The sequence below is a fragment of the Pan troglodytes genome, chromosome 9 (assembly GCF_028858775.2).
Source record: "Pan troglodytes isolate AG18354 chromosome 9, NHGRI_mPanTro3-v2.0_pri, whole genome shotgun sequence".
Taxonomy (NCBI): domain Eukaryota; kingdom Metazoa; phylum Chordata; class Mammalia; order Primates; family Hominidae; genus Pan; species Pan troglodytes.
Window position 1 is genome coordinate 68,933,468 of NC_072407.2, and position 16,715 is coordinate 68,950,182.

Sequence of the window (16,715 nt, forward strand, 5' to 3'; positions counted from 1 at the left end):
TAGCTCACTGTAGCCTCCATCTCATGGGATCAAGCAGTCCTGCCTCAGCTTTCTGAGTAACTGCAACTACAGGCATGCACCACCATGTCCAGCTAACTTATTTTTTATTTTATTTATTTTTGAGACGGAGTCTCACTCTGTTGCCCAGCCTGGAGTGCAGTGGCATGATCTCAGCTCACTGCAATCTCTGCTTCCTGGGTTCAAGTGATTCTCCTGACACAGCCTCCTGAGTAGCTGGGATTACAGATATGTGCCATGACGCCCAGCTAATTTTTTTTTTTTTTTTGTATTTTTAGTAGAGATTGGTTTTGCCATGTTGGCCAGGCTGGTCTCAAACTCCTGACCTCAAGTGATCTGCCTGCCTTGGCCTCCCAAAGTGCTGGGATTATAGGCGTGAGCCACCACAGCTGACCTATTTTTTTTCTTTTTTTCTTTCTTTCTTTCTTTTTCTTTTTCTTTTTTTTTTTTTTTTTTTTTTGAGACATGATCTCTTAGTTTGTTGCCCAGCCTGGAGCCCAGCGTCATGATTATCGTAGCTCTGTGCAACCTGAAACTCCTGGGCACAAGCAAGCTTTTTGCCTCAGCCTCCCAGCTGGGACCACTGGTGCACATCACCATGCCTGGCTAATTGCTCTTTTTCTTTTTTTTTTTTGTTTCAGACAGTTTCACTCTGTCACCCAGGCTGGAGCACAGTGGTATGATCTCGGCTCACTGCAACCTCCACCTCCCGGGTTCAAGCAATTCTTGTGCCTCAGCCTCTCAGGTAGCTAGGATTATAGACACGCGCCAGCACTCCCGGCTAATTTTTTGTATTTTTAGTAGAGATGGGGTTTCACCATGTTGATCAGGCGGTCTTGAACTCCTGACCTCAAGTGATACGCCCACCTCGGCCTCCCAAAGTGCTGGGATTACAGGTGTGAGCCACTGCGCTGGGACTAATTTTTATATTTTTTGAGACGTGGGGTCTCCCTGGGTTGCCCAGGTTTGTCTCAAACTTCTGGGCTCAAGTGATCCTCCTGCCTTGGCCTCCCAAAGTGCTGGGATTATAGGCATTGAGTCACTGCATCTGGCCAAACTTCTTACTATGTGTCTTACATTGTGTTCAACACTTGTTATTGCTCAAAATGGCCTTATCCTTCATACATACCTGCCAAGAGAAATTTTTATTAGAAACAAGGCCTCACTGTGTTGCTCAGGCTGGAGTGCAGTGGTGCGATCACAGCTCACTGCAGCCTTAGCCTCCTGGGCTCAAGTGATCCTCCCCTCTCAGCCTCCAGAGTAGCTGGGACTACAGGCACACACCACCACACCTGGTTAATTTTTAAAATTCTTTTCATGTAGATGGGGGTCTATGTTTCTCAGGCTGGTCTTGAACTCCTGAGCTCAAGTGATCCTCCTGCCTCAGCCTCCCAAAGTGCTAGGATTACAGGGATGAGCCACCACACCCATCCCCAAATTTACAATTAAAAAACTCTTAAACCTAAAAACAAAAATGTGGTAAAGCCAGTTATTTTATAGGTAAGATGATACTCATATGTGTAAAGAATCTAGCTGGGTGTGGTGGGTCATGCCTGTAATCCTAGCACATTGGGAGGCTGATTCTGGAGGATCACTTGAGGCTAGGAGTTTGAGAGCAGCCAGGGCAACAAATTGACCCCCGTCTCTACAAAGTAAAAATTAAAAAATTATCTGGGGGTGGCTGGGCATGGTGGTTCATGCCTGTAATCCTAGCATTTTGGGAGGCTGAGCTGGGCAGACCACGAGGTCAGGAGTTCAAGACCAGCCCGGAAGGTCCAGGCTGCAGGGAGCCATGATTTCATCACTGTACTCCAGCCTGGGCGACAGAGTGAGACTGTCTCCAAAAAACCAAACCAAACCAAAACAAACAAACAACAACAACAAAGAAAAAACCTGCAAACTTTTCTTTGAGATCAGCCAAGCCAAGCTAGACACTTTACAGATGAGAAACTCAGTGAGGGTTGCAGGAGCGAAGAGGGTTGCCCACCTGGACCATAAAACTGAACTAGGGCTAATTTAATGCTATTTCCATTATTCTAGATCAAGGAGTCAGATCCTTATTCAAGCCCCAGCATTCTGATTTGCCAGATCTGTGAAATTTGGCAAGATTCTTTACATCTATTTAATTAATTTATGTATTTAGAAACAGAGTTTCACTCTTTTGCCCAGGTTAGAGTGCAGTGGCACCATTACAGCTCACTATAATCTTAAAATCCTGGGCTCAAGCGATTCCTTCCCCCTCAGTCTCTCAAGTAGCTAGAACTACAGGTGCACCACCACCCGCAGATATATGTGTGTGTGTGTGTATATATATGTGTATATATATGTATATGTGTGTATATATATGTATATATGTGTGTATATATATGTATATATATACACACACACACACACACAAATATGTACGTATGTATTTTTTGAGACGGAGTCTCACTCTGTCACCAAGGCTGGAGTGCAGTGGCCACAATCTCAGCTCACCGCAACCTCCGCCTCCTGGGTTCAAGCAATTCTCCTGCCTCAGCCTCCTGAGTAGCTGGGATTACAGACGCACGCCACTACGCCCAGATAATTTTTTGTATGTTTAGTAGAGACGGGGTTTCACCATGTTGGCCAGGCTGGTCCCGAACTCCTGACCTCATAATTTGCCTTCCTCGGCCTCCCAAAGTGCTGGGATTACAGGCGTGAGCCACCCCGCCCGGCCGCCGGCTAATTTTTAAAAAAAAATTTTTAGAGATGGGTTTTGGTCGTTGCCCAGGCTGTCCCCAACCTTCTGGGCTGAGGCGATCTACCTGCCTCAGCCTCCCAAAGCACTGGGATTACAGGCATGAGCCACCACACCCAGCCTAAAATTAGTTTCACCTGTTTCTTTTCACCTTTTAAAATGCAGCTACTAGAAAAATTAAAAGCACCTATGGGTCTCACTGTGTTAACGTAAGACCCCACCCGCCGGGTGGGGTGACTCACACCTGTAATCCCAGCACTTTGGGAGGCCGAGGCAGGCGAATCACAAGGTAGGGAGTTCGGGACCAGCCTGGCCAACATGCTGAAACCCCTACTAAAAATGCAAAAATTACGCCGGGCGTGGTGGCGTGCGTGCCTATAATCGCAGCTACTCGGGAGGCTGAGGCAGGGAAAATTGCTTGAACCCAGGAGGCGGAGGCTGCAGTGAGCCGAGATAGCACCACTGCACTACAGCCAGGGTGACAAGAGTGAAACTCTGTCTCAATAAATAAATAAATAAAATGGCTATCCTTACTGGGTAGCTAGGGGTTTGCTGATATCCTGTTCTGGGAATACTGCCAGCAGTTTGGATTTCAGGAGATACCAGAGTAGTGCCCCTTTTCTTTCTTTCTTTCTTTTTTTTTTTTTTGAGACGGAGTCTCGCTCTGTCGCCCAGGCTGGAGTGCAGTGGCGCGATCTCGGCTCACTGCAAGCTCCAACTCCCGGGTTCACGCCATTCTCCTGCCTCAGCCTCCCTAGTAGCTGGGACTACAGGCCCCCGCCACCACGCCCGGCTAATTTTTTGTATTTTTAGTAGAGACGGGGTTTCACCGTGTTAGCCAGGATGGTCTCCATCTCCTGACCTCATGATCCGCCCGCCTCGGCCTCCCAAAGTGCTGGGATTACAGGCGTGAGCCACCTCGCCTGGCCCAAGCACATGCCATTTCAATGGCCTTGTGCTACACAACTCCCACCCTCCTATTCTGCTGTCTGTTCCAGGTTCTGGCCATATTGGGCTCTTTTTTTTTTTTTTTTTTTTTTTTTTTGGAGACAGAGTCCTGCTCTGTTGGCCAGGATGGAGTGTGGTGGCGTGATCTCAGCCCACTGCAACCTCCACCTCCTGGGTTCAAGTGATTTTAGTGCCTCAGCCTCCTGAGTAGCTGGGATTACAGGTGCCAGTCATCATGCATGGCTAATGTTTTGTTTTCAATTAGCAATAATTGCGCCTCGGATAAACCTCATTGGCTATGATACTGCCACTGCGCAAAGCTAATGTTTTGTAGTTTTAGTAGAGACAGGGTTTTACCATGTTGGTCAGGCTGGTCTCGAACTCTTGACCTCAGGTGATCTGCCCGCCTCAGCCTCCCAAAGTGCTGGGATTACAGGTGTGAGCCACCGGGCCTGGCCCATACTGGCTCTTGACTCTTCCTTGAACCAGATTTGCTTCTGCCCCAGCACTCTTTGACTTGTACTTTCTGGCCGGCATGATCTTCCCTCAGAGGATGGCTTAGTTCCCTTGATTACTCCAAGTCCTCATCACCATCTAACACGCTTATGTTTTACTTATTTCTTGCCTGTCTCTCCCCACCATAAGATCCAAGAAGGTTGGGATTTCTGTCATTTTTTTTTTTGTTCACTGCTATATTCTTCTTGGTGGTGTCCACATGGTAGGTGCTATTTGTTGACTGAACACGTAGGCAAATATTTCCCTGAGTTTGTCACATGTCTATGTTTTTGATGTTGTCTGCCATGCAACAATCTTATTTACATACTCAAATCTGTTTAAAAAATTTTTTGAGACGGAATCTCACTCTGTCGCCCATGCTGGAGTTCAGTGGCGTGATCTTGGCTCACTGCAACCTCCGCCTTCCGGGTTCAAGTGATTCTCCTGCCTCAGCCTCCCAAGTAGCTGGGATTACAGGCGCGCACCACCACGCCCGGCTAATTTTGTATTTTTAGTAGAGACGGGGTTTCACCATGTTGGCCAGGCTGGTCCTGAACTCCTGACCTCCGGTGATCTGCTTGCCTTGGTCTCCCAAAGTGCTGGAATTACAGGCGTGAGCCACCGCTCCCGGACTAAAATTTTTTTTAAGGCTCAACTTTTGCTTCCTGCAGAATTAATTTTCTCGTTTATTAAACTGTTTATTATGAAAACCTTCAACATACAATAGCGTCATTCCATTATTTCTTGACTGGGAATTCCATCAGGGCAGAGGCCTTTGATTTTTCACCGGCTGCCAGGACCTCAGCAACCCCAGGGAATGTTTCCAAAGAATCAATTAATGGCACGAGGGCTTCTCCGGGGCCTGCCTCAGGTCCCCTCGCGGTGCTCAGCACAGTCCTGGGAGCCGTTTGCCGACTCAAGGCGCCTGTCCTGGTTTCTCCCGCCAGGCCCGGCCTTCCCCCGTACACTCACGCGGCCACCTCCAGGCGCGGGTTTGGACAGGGCTTCCAGAATGGGAGGAGCCCTGACTTCCAATTGAACAAAGTTTTCCTGGGAGCCCGCCGGTCCCAGCCCCACCCGGGCCAGAGGCCGCCTTACAGACTAGGCCTCTCTGCCGCCGGCGCCGCTCGCGCGCGTTCTCCTCTCTTCAGCCCTCCCTCTTCTTCCCAACCCCCCCTCCCGCCACGGGCTGTGGCGGTTGGTCGTCCCTTTCCCACCCCCTCAGCTAACGAGCGGGCTCTAGGCCCTCTGGGATTGGCTGTGCCTGAGCACATCTTCCCTCAGCGTTTCTGATTGGTCGCTGGACGCGCGGGATGCGAGTCCCCATTGGCTAGGCCAGGGCGCCTGCGCGGCGGGGTTCTCGTTCGCCAGCCATTCCTGAGGAGGACTGCCGGTCGTTCGGACGTCTTGCCTGTCGCTGGAGGAGAGGTCCCGGCTCTCCAGGAAGGTGGCTGCGGCGACAAAATGAAGATATTCGTGGGCAACGTCGACGGGGCGGATACGACTCCGGAGGAGCTGGCAGCCCTCTTTGCGCCCTACGGCACGGTCATGAGCTGCGCCGTCATGAAACAGTTCGCCTTCGTGCACATGCGCGAGAACGCGGGCGCGCTGCGCGCCATCGAAGCCCTGCACGGCCACGAGCTGCGGCCGGGGCGCGCGCTCGTGGTGGAGATGTCGCGCCCAAGGCCTCTTAATACTTGGAAGATTTTCGTGGGCAATGTGTCGGCTGCATGCACGAGCCAGGAACTGCGCAGCCTCTTCGAGCGCCGCGGACGCGTCATCGAGTGTGACGTGGTGAAAGGTAACGCGGAGGCGCGCTCGGGGGCGGGGGCGCGCTCGGGGGCGGGGGCGCGCTCGGGGCACTCTGCCTGTTAGCCACGCCCCTTACCCGGGGGTCGGTCACTGCGCGGTTGGGAGGGGTGGGGAAGTGCGCGGGAGCAGGTCGGAGGTGTTGGGGGCGCGTTGGGTAGAGCCACCCTCCTCCCCTGCGGTCCAGGAACCGTCCACCAAGTAGGAGGAAGCGGCTCTGGGTGGGTGCGGCGGCCACTGCGAGCCAAGCTACGGGGCCGGGGACGCGCCTGAGAGCCTTGCGAGTGTTCCGGGGGCGCGCCTTCTCCTGGTCTCCTGGGCCTGGCACCCAGCGGAAATTGGGAAGTGACGGGCACAAGCCGGATCATGAAGCGGGGAAGATTTCTCCACTTCCCCACTTCCTCTCCAGACGTCGGTCAGAGCAAGGGAAGAGGGAAAAGGTGGGGGCTGACGCCCCAAGGCCGCCCTCCTGTTCCCTCCCGATGAATGTGCTCAAGCGGAAGGTAACGGGGCCCTTGGACGTTTCTCGGGCTGGGGTCTTTTAGTCTTGTCTGGCATGGGTCTACTCATGGGCACAGTTACACGTGAGTACGAGAGGGGCCCCTTCCGAATCACTTTGGCCTTTCAATATTAGGTAGGTTAGGCGTGGCAGCTCTGTGCTTTTCTCCTCCCTCAAACTTGGGGTTTTTCTTTGGGCTTGATTTTACATCTGTCAACTGGAAACCCCAGCCTTTTGCATGTGCGAGAAAGCTTGTTTTATGAAGTCCCCTTCTGCGTAGTCTTTACATGCCAAGCCAGTGCCCTAGGGCAGTGTCATTCTTTTATAAGCTTGGTGACTTTGCACGGGGGCATACTCTGGCTGAGGGGGTCCTGGGGAGGGGTCTGTGAGAGCTCTTCATTAAACAGTGGCTAAACACGGTTTACTGAATCAGTAGTAGTCATTGCTTGAGTAGTCTGATTCTCAGGGCAGATCCCGGTGCCTTTTCTTCGAGAAAAATGTGTCACCATAATTTAAGCCTGACTAGGGACCCAGTTGACTTTTTCATAGCTTGAGTTTTTATCCCTTAAGCTCTTTATCTTTTACATTGGCAAGATTTGGTGGGACAGCCCTTGTGTATGTGGCCAGTCTCTGCTCCACTTGGGAACAGATCAGAGTTAACTTTGCCCTGTCATTTTGGAAGATGCAGCCTGGGAGTATCTGATGCCCTACTCCTGGTGGGTTCATACCTGCTCATAGCCTGTGTGAGAAGTTTCAGGGATAGGAAATAAATGTGGGTGCAAGTGCTTATTTATCCCAAGATATTTCATTTGCTGTCCTGGAAAGGCACATGTTTGGGGCCATTCCTAGTCCTTTAAGTGGGGGAAATATAAAGGGTCATAGTGTCCACTACTAGGAACAAGTCCTTGTTCTGCATTAATATTGCATTCTATTTTCCTCAACTCAGGTTATACAAGTCCACGACTATCCGGAATCGGGCTTTCCTGCTGGGTGCTCTGAGGCAGGCTGTATGGTGCATGGATTTTTGCTTTTGTTTAGAGTAAAAGAGTGGTGGGGGAGGGTCTCAGATTGGGTACTTGTCCAGCAAAAGGATGGGGTATATGAGTCTCATTTGTGAGAGTTTTGTGTTTGACTTATCAAGTTTCTTTTGTGGTTGTTAGGTAGAGTGGCTACTAGGTTGAGAGTCTAGAGTCAAACATCTGAAGGGACAGTCTCCCTGGAACTCAGGCTTCTTGCTGGCTTTCAGGTGGTAGAGAAAGTCAAAAATTTGCCTGAAATTTGCTTGGGACCCAACACCAAGTGACGATGCGGGTGAAGTGCATAACTGCACATGAATTTTTAGAACTCCTGGCTGACTCCTTGTGAGAGTTAGACGGAGTTTTGTGCATTTTGTTCCTTTGTAAACATTTGATTAGCAAAAATGCATTGACTTACTCCGGGAGTGGTGGTCAACTATTTGCAGTTACTTTGTTGTGTAACAGAGCTCCTGACATACTTTGATGTAAGAGACTGGGAAAGATTTGAACATCATATCCTCCACTGATGTCTTTTTATCTGTTTGTGATGACGGAAAGTGAGGGTTGAAAGTTGGGAGTGTAGTAGAAGCGACTGGCTCTCTAAAGAGTGTACTCATTTCTTATGCTGGGAATGGTCATTTGATTGAGTCTCCTTGTGTTGGCTGACAGGGCTTTGAAAAGCACAGAAGCTTGGTGTTGCACCAGACAACCAGCTCTGTTTTATTTCACAGGAAAAAAAAAACCAACATAGTTGCTTGGTTACTCCAGGAGCTTAGATAGGATTTGTAGAACAGAAATCTCAATAGCAACAGTGGATTGTAACCACTCCACAGCTTCCTCCTATTGGGTGTTCAAAGATGAACAGCTTCTGGAAACATGTACAGACTTGTGGGGAGATCTGAAAGACAAAAGAGGAAAATATCTTCTCTTCATTTTTGTGAGTGACTGTTTCTTCTTCCTATACAGAGCTCTGTAGTTTCAAGTTTAAGATTTTTTCTTTCTTTTCTTTTTTTTTTTTTTTAAGACGGAGTCTGGCTCTGTCGCCCAGGCTGGAGTGCAGTGGCGCCATCTCGGCTCACTGCAAGCTCCGCCTCCTGGGTTCACGCCATTCTCCTGCCTCAGCCTCCCGAGTAGCTGGGACTACAGGCGCCCGCCACCACGCCCAGCTAATTTTTTGTATTTTTAGTAGAGACGGGGTTTCACCGTGTTAGCCAGGATGGTCTCGATCTCCTGACCTTGTGATCCGCCCGCCTCAGCCTCCCAAAGTGCTGGGATTACAGGCGCAAGCCACCGCGCCTAGCCCTCAAGTTTAAGATTTTTAGTCTTAAGATAGGAGAACTTGTTTTTCTGGATTCACTTAACTTTGTTACTGGAGGACTTGTGATGCCACCAGACCATTTGGAGATCTCTGTAAAACATTACTTGATAGTCCCAATGCAGTGATTTCCTTCAGAGTTTTCCTTGAATTAGATCTGTGGGCAAGAAGGTTCCTGGAATTTTTCAGATCTCTGGTTTTAATGGTCTTAGGAGTACTTGGGTGTTAGGGCATCTTTAATCTAGCTAGGTCTGTGCTTTGCACTTACTGTGATGGGGCTTCTCACTACAGGATGCAGTTGAGTTAGCTGGGCAACTTATTCACACTTTTCCCCTCCAATGTCAGGCTTAGAAACTTCCTGATACAATTTGGTTATAATTGTATCAGATGGATTTTTAAATTTTGTATTTATTTTTATGTTATTTATATATTTATTATTTTTTTTTTATGAGACAGAGTCTCATTCTGTTGCCCAGGCTGGAGTGCAGTGGTGAGATCTTGGCTCACTGCAACCTCCGTCTCCTGGGTTCAAGCAATTCTCCTGCCTCAGCCTCTCAAGTAGCTGGGTCTACAGGCCACCACACCTGGCTAATTTTTGAATTTTTAGTAGAGACAGGGTTTCACTATGTTGGCCAGGCTGGTCTTGAACTCCTGACCTCAGGTGATCTTCCTGCCTCGGCCTCCCAAAGTGTTGGGATTACAGGTGTGAGCCACCATGCCCAGCTTGGGTTTTTAAATTTTTTGATCAGTTATAAAACTCATTTGGGTAGTCATTTGAATCATACATGTGAAATCTCAATTTTCAGATTTCACCACTTGGTCTGAATAAAACTCACTAAGGAGGGAAACAGACAGTGGGATGTCCAAATGCTCTTGTAAGCCCATGGAAGTTTTTGTCTCATTCTAGTGTCAGGAAGTTGTGGATAGAATAATCAGGACTGTTAGAATTGTTCTTTAATATTCCCTCAGAATGTCTGGAGGCCCCTCCCTGCAACAAGTGCCTATGAGCTCCAGCAACTCTGCTTCCCCTTCACTTTGGGCCTTTCTGCTTTCCATCTCCAGGTGGTTTTGCTATTCCCGAGGATTACCTCAGCCTCTGGTTTTATTTTTATTTTTTATTTAAAGATTTTTAAAAATATTTATTCATTCTTTAGGGTCTCGCTTTGTTGCTCAGGCCAGAGTGCAGTGGCGTGATTGTGGCTCACTGTAGTCTTGACCTCCTGAGCTCAAGCCATCCTTCCACCTCAGTCTCCCAAAGTATTAGGATTACAGGAGGGAGCCACCATGCCTGGCCCAGCCTCTGCTTTTAAAGGGCTCTTAGGCCACATGCTGGTTGTTTTTTTTTTTTTTTTTTTTTTAAGCTTACTCTATTCAAAGTGGAGATGAAGGATCACAGGACAACTTTAGTGCCTTATGGCTAGGCCAAAGGAAACACGTAGCTTTTCACAGGTGGTAGATAAGGCTCTGGCCATGGGAGTGTTGAGGACAGAGTTGTGATAATTCATTTTGTTCTTTTTTTTTTTTTTTGAGAAGGAGTTTCATCCTTTTTGCCCAGGCTGGAGTACAGTGGCACGATCTTGGCTCACTGCAACCTCCGCCTCCCGGGTTAAAGTGATTCTCCTGCCTCGGCCTCTTGAGTAGCTGGGATTACAGGCACATGCCACCACAGCCGGCTAATTTAATATTTTTAGTAAAGACGGCGTTTCACCTTGTTGGTCAGGCTGGTCTTGAACTCCTGACCTCAGGTGGTCCGCCTGCCTCGGCCTCCCCAAAGTGCTGGGATTATGGTGTGAGTCATTGCGCCTGGTCTCATTGTGTTCTTTTATCGTCTGTGCCAGCTTCTAAGTTTGCATGGCATTGTGTTTTGCTTGAGATGAAAGATAATATTCTATAGGGAAATAAATCTCTGGTTATTTCTAGGTTTGAATAATCATAATTCCTTATTCTGTAGCTGTTCGTATCTTACAAGGCACTTTTGTCTTTTCTCTTGAACCTCTTAGCTTTGAGGTAGGTAGGATAGATGTGTCGGAGGAAATACATGGTAAGTTTCTTTTTATTTTTTTTGAGACGGAGTTTTGCGCTTGTCACCCAGGCTGGAGTGCAGTGATCTTGGCTCACTGCAACCTCCTTCTTTTTCTTCCGTGTTCAAGTGATTCTCCTCCCTCAGCCTCTGGAGTAGCTGGGATTACAGGTGCCAGCCACCACGTCCTGGTAATTTTTGTATTTTTAGTAGAGACGTGGTTTCACCATGTTGGCCAGGCTGGTCTCGAATTCCTGACCTCAGGTGATCCACCCACCTGGGCTTCCTAAAGTGTTGGGATTACATGCGTGAGCCACCGTGCTTGGCCAGTTTCTTTTCTTTTTTTCTTTTTTTGAAATGGAGTCTTGCTGTGTCACCCAGACTGGAGTACGGTGGTGCCATTTCGGCTCACTGCAACTTCCACCTCCCAGGTTCAAGTGATTCTCCTGCCCCAGAGCCTCCTAAGTAGCTGGAATTATAGGTGTGCACCACCACACCTAGCTAATTTTTGTATTTTTAGTAGAGACAGGGTTTCACCATGTTGGTCAGGCTGATCTTGAACTCCTGATCTCAGGTGATCTGCCTGCCTTGGCCTCCCAAAGCCCTGGCATGAGCCCCTGTACCTGCTTAAATGGTAAGTTTCCTAAGATCTTATAACAAGTCAGTGATACCTGGGTCTGGAACTGAGACCATTGAATTCCTAATTAAGGATCCCTTTTGTGCTATGCCACACTTCTGACTTCTACTTATTGATTGCATTTTTTTCCCCTTTATCCTGAGTCTTGTGTCATTGTCTTCAAATCCAGGGAAATGACTTGTTCTGTAGGAGCAGCTAGATAAGGCATCCCAGTACGAAAGTTTCTAAAAATGAGGACCCTTGTTTGGAGGTTATTAAGAATGTTTCTTATCTTAGTATTGTCATCTGGGTAGCTCTTTGTTTCTTAAACTGATGTGACAGATAGCATCCTGGTACTTGGATGCTATCTAAGAGTAGCCACAGGTCGAGAATGGAGCTAAGCTTAGAGCCTTATTTCCTAGGGGCAGGATTCTCTCCTTCCGATTCTGCCTGTGCTTTGTGAGTGTGGACATGAGAATTTCTTTCCATTCCTTCATTCCCTGAAGTTTTCTCCTTCTGTGTAGTAGATAAGTATAGCTTTGAGACCGGCATCCTGTCTTCTCCTACCACAGCTTATTCAGGTCATAATGAGAGCTGCAGGGGTAACCTGGTTAGCAGAGCCTGTTAGCTGCAGTAATTGCAGCTTCATACCTTATAGGTGAGAAACCAGATCTTTCTGGTAAGCAGTCTGCTCTGTGAACAGAAGCCCAAGGTGTAAGGTATACCTCTGTCCCTTAAAGAGGAAACAGTGGAGGATGCAGTGTGGTCTGGGACAGGGGGATTGGGCATGAACTCAGCCAGTGGGCTTAGTTTCTATTCCCATACCTCATTGGCTTACACAGGGTCCATCTTCTCTGCTTCTAAGCCTAAATTTTTAGTCATATTACACAGTCCTGCCTTATACCTTGACTTCTCAGGGATAGATTGTGTAGCAAAGGGGCATTGGAAGAGCTGTGATTCTGGTCCTGACTCTAACACACTTTGAGTGGGGCAAGCCATATAAAAACTCTTGAGCATGTATGTCCACCTGTTAAATGGAGGTAATGATTCTTTGCCCTGCCTACCTCACAGGATTGTGAGGCCCAAATGAGGTCCTCCTGTACCTAAGAGTGCTTTGAAAACTTGGGAAGTACTGTGAAAAAGCGGAGAGATCATATTGGAATGTTGTGAACTGCTTGCTTGTTGCAGTCTAACTCTCTTGCCTTAATTGGACATGGGCTGAGAGATGGGTCATACCAAAACGTGAATGGTCATTTCCAGTGTTTGAGAGTTAGGCCTCAAAAGTGAGCTAGGCCTCAAAGCTGTTTGGTGAGTTTGGGTTGAGAACACTGAAGAACTGAGTGATCTAGGAACGCTTTCTGCATTTTGTTCTGCTGGTTTGTACTTACAGGAGATGTGAAGATTTTTATCCTGTGTTGCAGTTCATCTTTGCTCCTTCTTCTCTCACCAGGAAGTTGGGTGAGGTGGCAGGGTTTGTAAAGGGGAGAATGGGAAGAAGGCTGTAGGCAAAGATGACTGCTTGGGACAGTCAGAAGCTTTGTTATATGGGAGCTACATTTTATGACATACTCCTGGAGAGGAGGGTTTGGAGGCCTTGGAGGTAGCTGGCAACAGCTGGGTGCTGTTGTGTGTCCAATTTGGGATCCATCAGGTAGCATGCCCTGCCCCCCTAATTGCTAACCCTCTGTCTGCTGCTTTATCAGACTACGCGTTTGTTCACATGGAGAAGGAAGCAGATGCCAAAGCCGCAATCGCGCAGCTCAACGGCAAAGAAGTGAAGGGCAAGCGCATCAACGTGGAACTCTCCACCAAGGGTCAGAAGAAGGGGCCTGGCCTGGCTGTCCAGTCTGGGGACAAGACCAAGAAACCAGGGGCTGGGGATACGGCCTTCCCTGGAACTGGTGGCTTCTCTGCCACCTTCGACTACCAGCAGGCTTTTGGCAACAGCACTGGTGGCTTTGATGGGCAAGCCCGTCAGCCCACACCACCCTTCTTTGGTCGCGACCGCAGCCCTCTGCGCCGTTCACCTCCCCGAGCCTCTTATGTGGCTCCTCTGACGGCCCAGCCAGCTACCTACCGGGCCCAGCCGTCAGTGTCACTGGGAGCTGCCTACAGGGCCCAGCCTTCTGCCTCTTTGGGTGTTGGCTATCGGACTCAGCCCATGACAGCCCAGGCAGCCTCTTACCGCGCTCAGCCCTCTGTCTCCCTTGGGGCACCATACAGGGGCCAGCTGGCTAGTCCTAGCTCCCAGTCTGCTGCAGCTTCTTCACTCGGCCCATATGGTGGAGCCCAGCCCTCAGCCTCGGCCCTTTCCTCCTATGGGGGTCAGGCAGCTGCAGCTTCTTCGCTCAACTCCTATGGGGCTCAGGGTTCCTCCCTTGCCTCCTATGGTAACCAGCCATCCTCTTACGGCGCCCAGGCTGCCTCTTCCTATGGGGTTCGTGCAGCTGCTGCTTCCTACAACACCCAGGGAGCAGCTTCCTCCTTAGGCTCCTACGGGGCTCAGGCAGCCTCCTATGGGGCCCAGTCTGCAGCCTCCTCACTAGCTTATGGAGCCCAGGCAGCTTCATATAATGCCCAGCCCTCGGCCTCTTACAATGCCCAGTCTGCCCCATATGCTGCACAGCAGGCTGCTTCCTACTCTTCCCAACCTGCTGCCTATGTGGCACAGCCAGCCACAGCTGCTGCCTATGCCAGCCAGCCAGCAGCCTACGCCGCACAAGCCACTACCCCAATGGCTGGCTCCTATGGGGCCCAGCCGGTTGTGCAGACCCAGCTGAATAGTTACGGGGCCCAAGCATCAATGGGCCTTTCAGGCTCCTATGGGGCTCAGTCGGCTGCTGCGGCCACTGGCTCCTATGGTGCCGCAGCAGCCTACGGGGCCCAACCTTCTGCCACCCTGGCAGCTCCTTACCGCACTCAGTCATCAGCCTCATTGGCTGCTTCCTATGCTGCCCAGCAGCATCCCCAGGCTGCTGCCTCCTACCGCGGCCAGCCAGGCAATGCCTACGATGGGGCAGGTCAGCCGTCTGCAGCCTACCTGTCCATGTCCCAGGGGGCCGTTGCCAACGCCAACAGCACCCCGCCGCCCTATGAGCGTACCCGCCTCTCCCCACCCCGGGCCAGCTACGACGATCCCTACAAAAAGGCTGTCGCCATGTCGAAAAGGTACTGTATGCCCCCCCGCCTCTGCCCCCAGCTGGGGCTTAGGGCAAGGGGCTGAGGTTGGCATGGGAGGGAAACTGGAGGCATCGGCCCCTCCCTCGGTCTTCTCTTCTCTATTTTTGTGGGATGTCCAGAGGCCGAGGGGAGCAGTGTCTATGAACTTTCCTGGTCACCAGGGTTCAGGTGGAGCATAGTGCTCAGCCTGGGGTGGTACCTGCTAGTCAGGCCAGGCACAGTGTCACCTGTCTAGGCTAGCCCAAGTGTCATTGGAGCTACTGCCTGCAGGACCGTGGCCCATATCCTTTCCCACTGTCTCAAGGATCCTTAAGCCTATTACGTGGTTGTCCTGGCTTTGGCAGGGATGTGGGTTAAAGAGTAGTCCCTTTGGCATTCACTGGCTAAAGGCAAGTTTACAAGGTGCGTCCACTCTGGGAAGTTGGGGACCTCGCTTTCATCCGCCGTTCTGTTGATAAACAACCAAGGTCTTTCTCTGCAGGGCCCAGGGGCGGAGATAGTTTGCTGTGGTGTGGGAATGTAGACCAAAATCCACCTTGGCTAGTTCAGAGGGGAGGACTTCAGTGGAGGGTTTGATTTCCCACTGAGTTGAAGCCAGGCTTGATTTTTTTGGCCTGGATAGGGTGATGAGCCTTCTGACAAAAGGAGACCAATCTCTTGGAGACCACTGTGATCACACCCTCCCTGTCCCCATTGGCATCTCCCCAATGCCCACCTGGAGTCCTCCCCTCAATTGTCTCATTCACCAACTGTCTTCTTCTCTCGACTAGGTATGGTTCCGACCGGCGTTTAGCCGAGCTCTCTGATTACCGCCGTTTATCAGAGTCGCAGCTTTCGTTCCGCCGCTCGCCGACAAAGTCCTCGCTGGATTACCGTCGCCTGCCCGATGCCCATTCCGATTACGCACGCTATTCGGGCTCCTATAATGATTACCTGCGGGCGGCTCAGATGCACTCTGGCTACCAGCGCCGCATGTAGGGCCATCCTGGGATGGGGCACCACAGGGAGGGAGGGAGAAAAGAGGTGGGTAGGGTTACAGATCCAGGTTATAACTACTCTGGCCCATACCTTTCCTGGTTGTGGTTTTTCATCCCCTCTACCATGTGGGCCTTCCCCAGGAGATGATCCTGTTAAGTGTTCGGCAGTAACCTACTTTGTTGCTTCGCCTCAGCAGCAAATCTTGCTACTGGCTCTAGATCTGCGGTTTCCCCTCTACCCTGCCTCCCGTCTCCCCAGAATGGGAATTTCTTTTATGTTTTTATTTTTTTCCTGGCTCCCTTTTATTTTTGTGCGCGATATTTAAGGTCGTCTGGATGGGGAAGCAACCTGCAGCTGAGGTCGCCGGCGCCTTTTTCTTTTTAGATGGGAAGGAGGCCAGGAAAGGGTCAGCTTAACCATTTCCTATGTGCCAAGCTGTGCCAGCAGTCCAGGGTACCCTGACTGTCCCTCTGTAGACTGTTGAGACTGAGTTCCTGTTGGGACAGTCAGTTGGTATGTATCCAAGTCCCTGCTGACCACTAATGTTCTAGCTGATGGTGAGCGGCACAGTCCCACTTCCCCATCTCCCCAAGTAGGTGGTGTTAGAAAACCTTAATTTTTTTTCCCTTTTGTATGGACTACAAATAAAACTTGGGGCAATTTGCAGTTTGGAAACCTGGTTGTCATTGTCTTGATTGCATTCAGTGTCAAAGGAGCCAATTTGACATCCAGGAAGACATGATAGCTAAAGGGAAGGCAGTCAGAGAACCCAGGACTGGTGAGGAAAGGGGTTTGAACTTGGGAATTAGAAGGATTGCCCTATGGCCCAGAAGGATTTAGCTCATCGTCGTCCTGCTAGCCTGCCATCTTTCAGACTTTCCAGGGCAGGTGGCCTGGTCCTCAGCCCTCAACTTGAGTTAGTCACACCAAAATGCAGTAAATGATGCCCATTTTCCTCTGCCTGTGCTTGACCATTTTCACTGACTTTTCTCCAGTTCAAGAATAACCTGTGTTCCAATGGGATGGTTCTGGGGTTTGGCCTCTTAGGAAGTGGGGAATGGGCTGCCGTGCTATTTACAGGCTAGTAGATCCTTTAGGC

At 50.0% G+C, this 16,715-nt stretch overlaps 1 protein-coding gene and 1 pseudogene across 1 annotated transcript; one reads left to right on the forward strand and one right to left on the reverse strand.

The window, feature by feature from the left end:
- Positions 1-3,883: 3,883 nt before the first annotated feature.
- Positions 3,884-4,010, reverse strand: LOC112204954 (U4 spliceosomal RNA; annotated as a pseudogene).
- Positions 4,011-5,554: 1,544 nt separating this feature from the next.
- On the forward strand, positions 5,555-16,291 carry RBM14 (RNA binding motif protein 14; the record flags this gene model as incomplete). Its single annotated transcript, NM_001246382.1, is given in 3 exon segments — positions 5,555-5,984; positions 13,162-14,626; positions 15,409-16,291. Coding segments are annotated over 3 exon segments (2,010 nt in total). The 3' UTR covers positions 15,617-16,291.
- Positions 16,292-16,715: the final 424 nt, after the last annotated feature.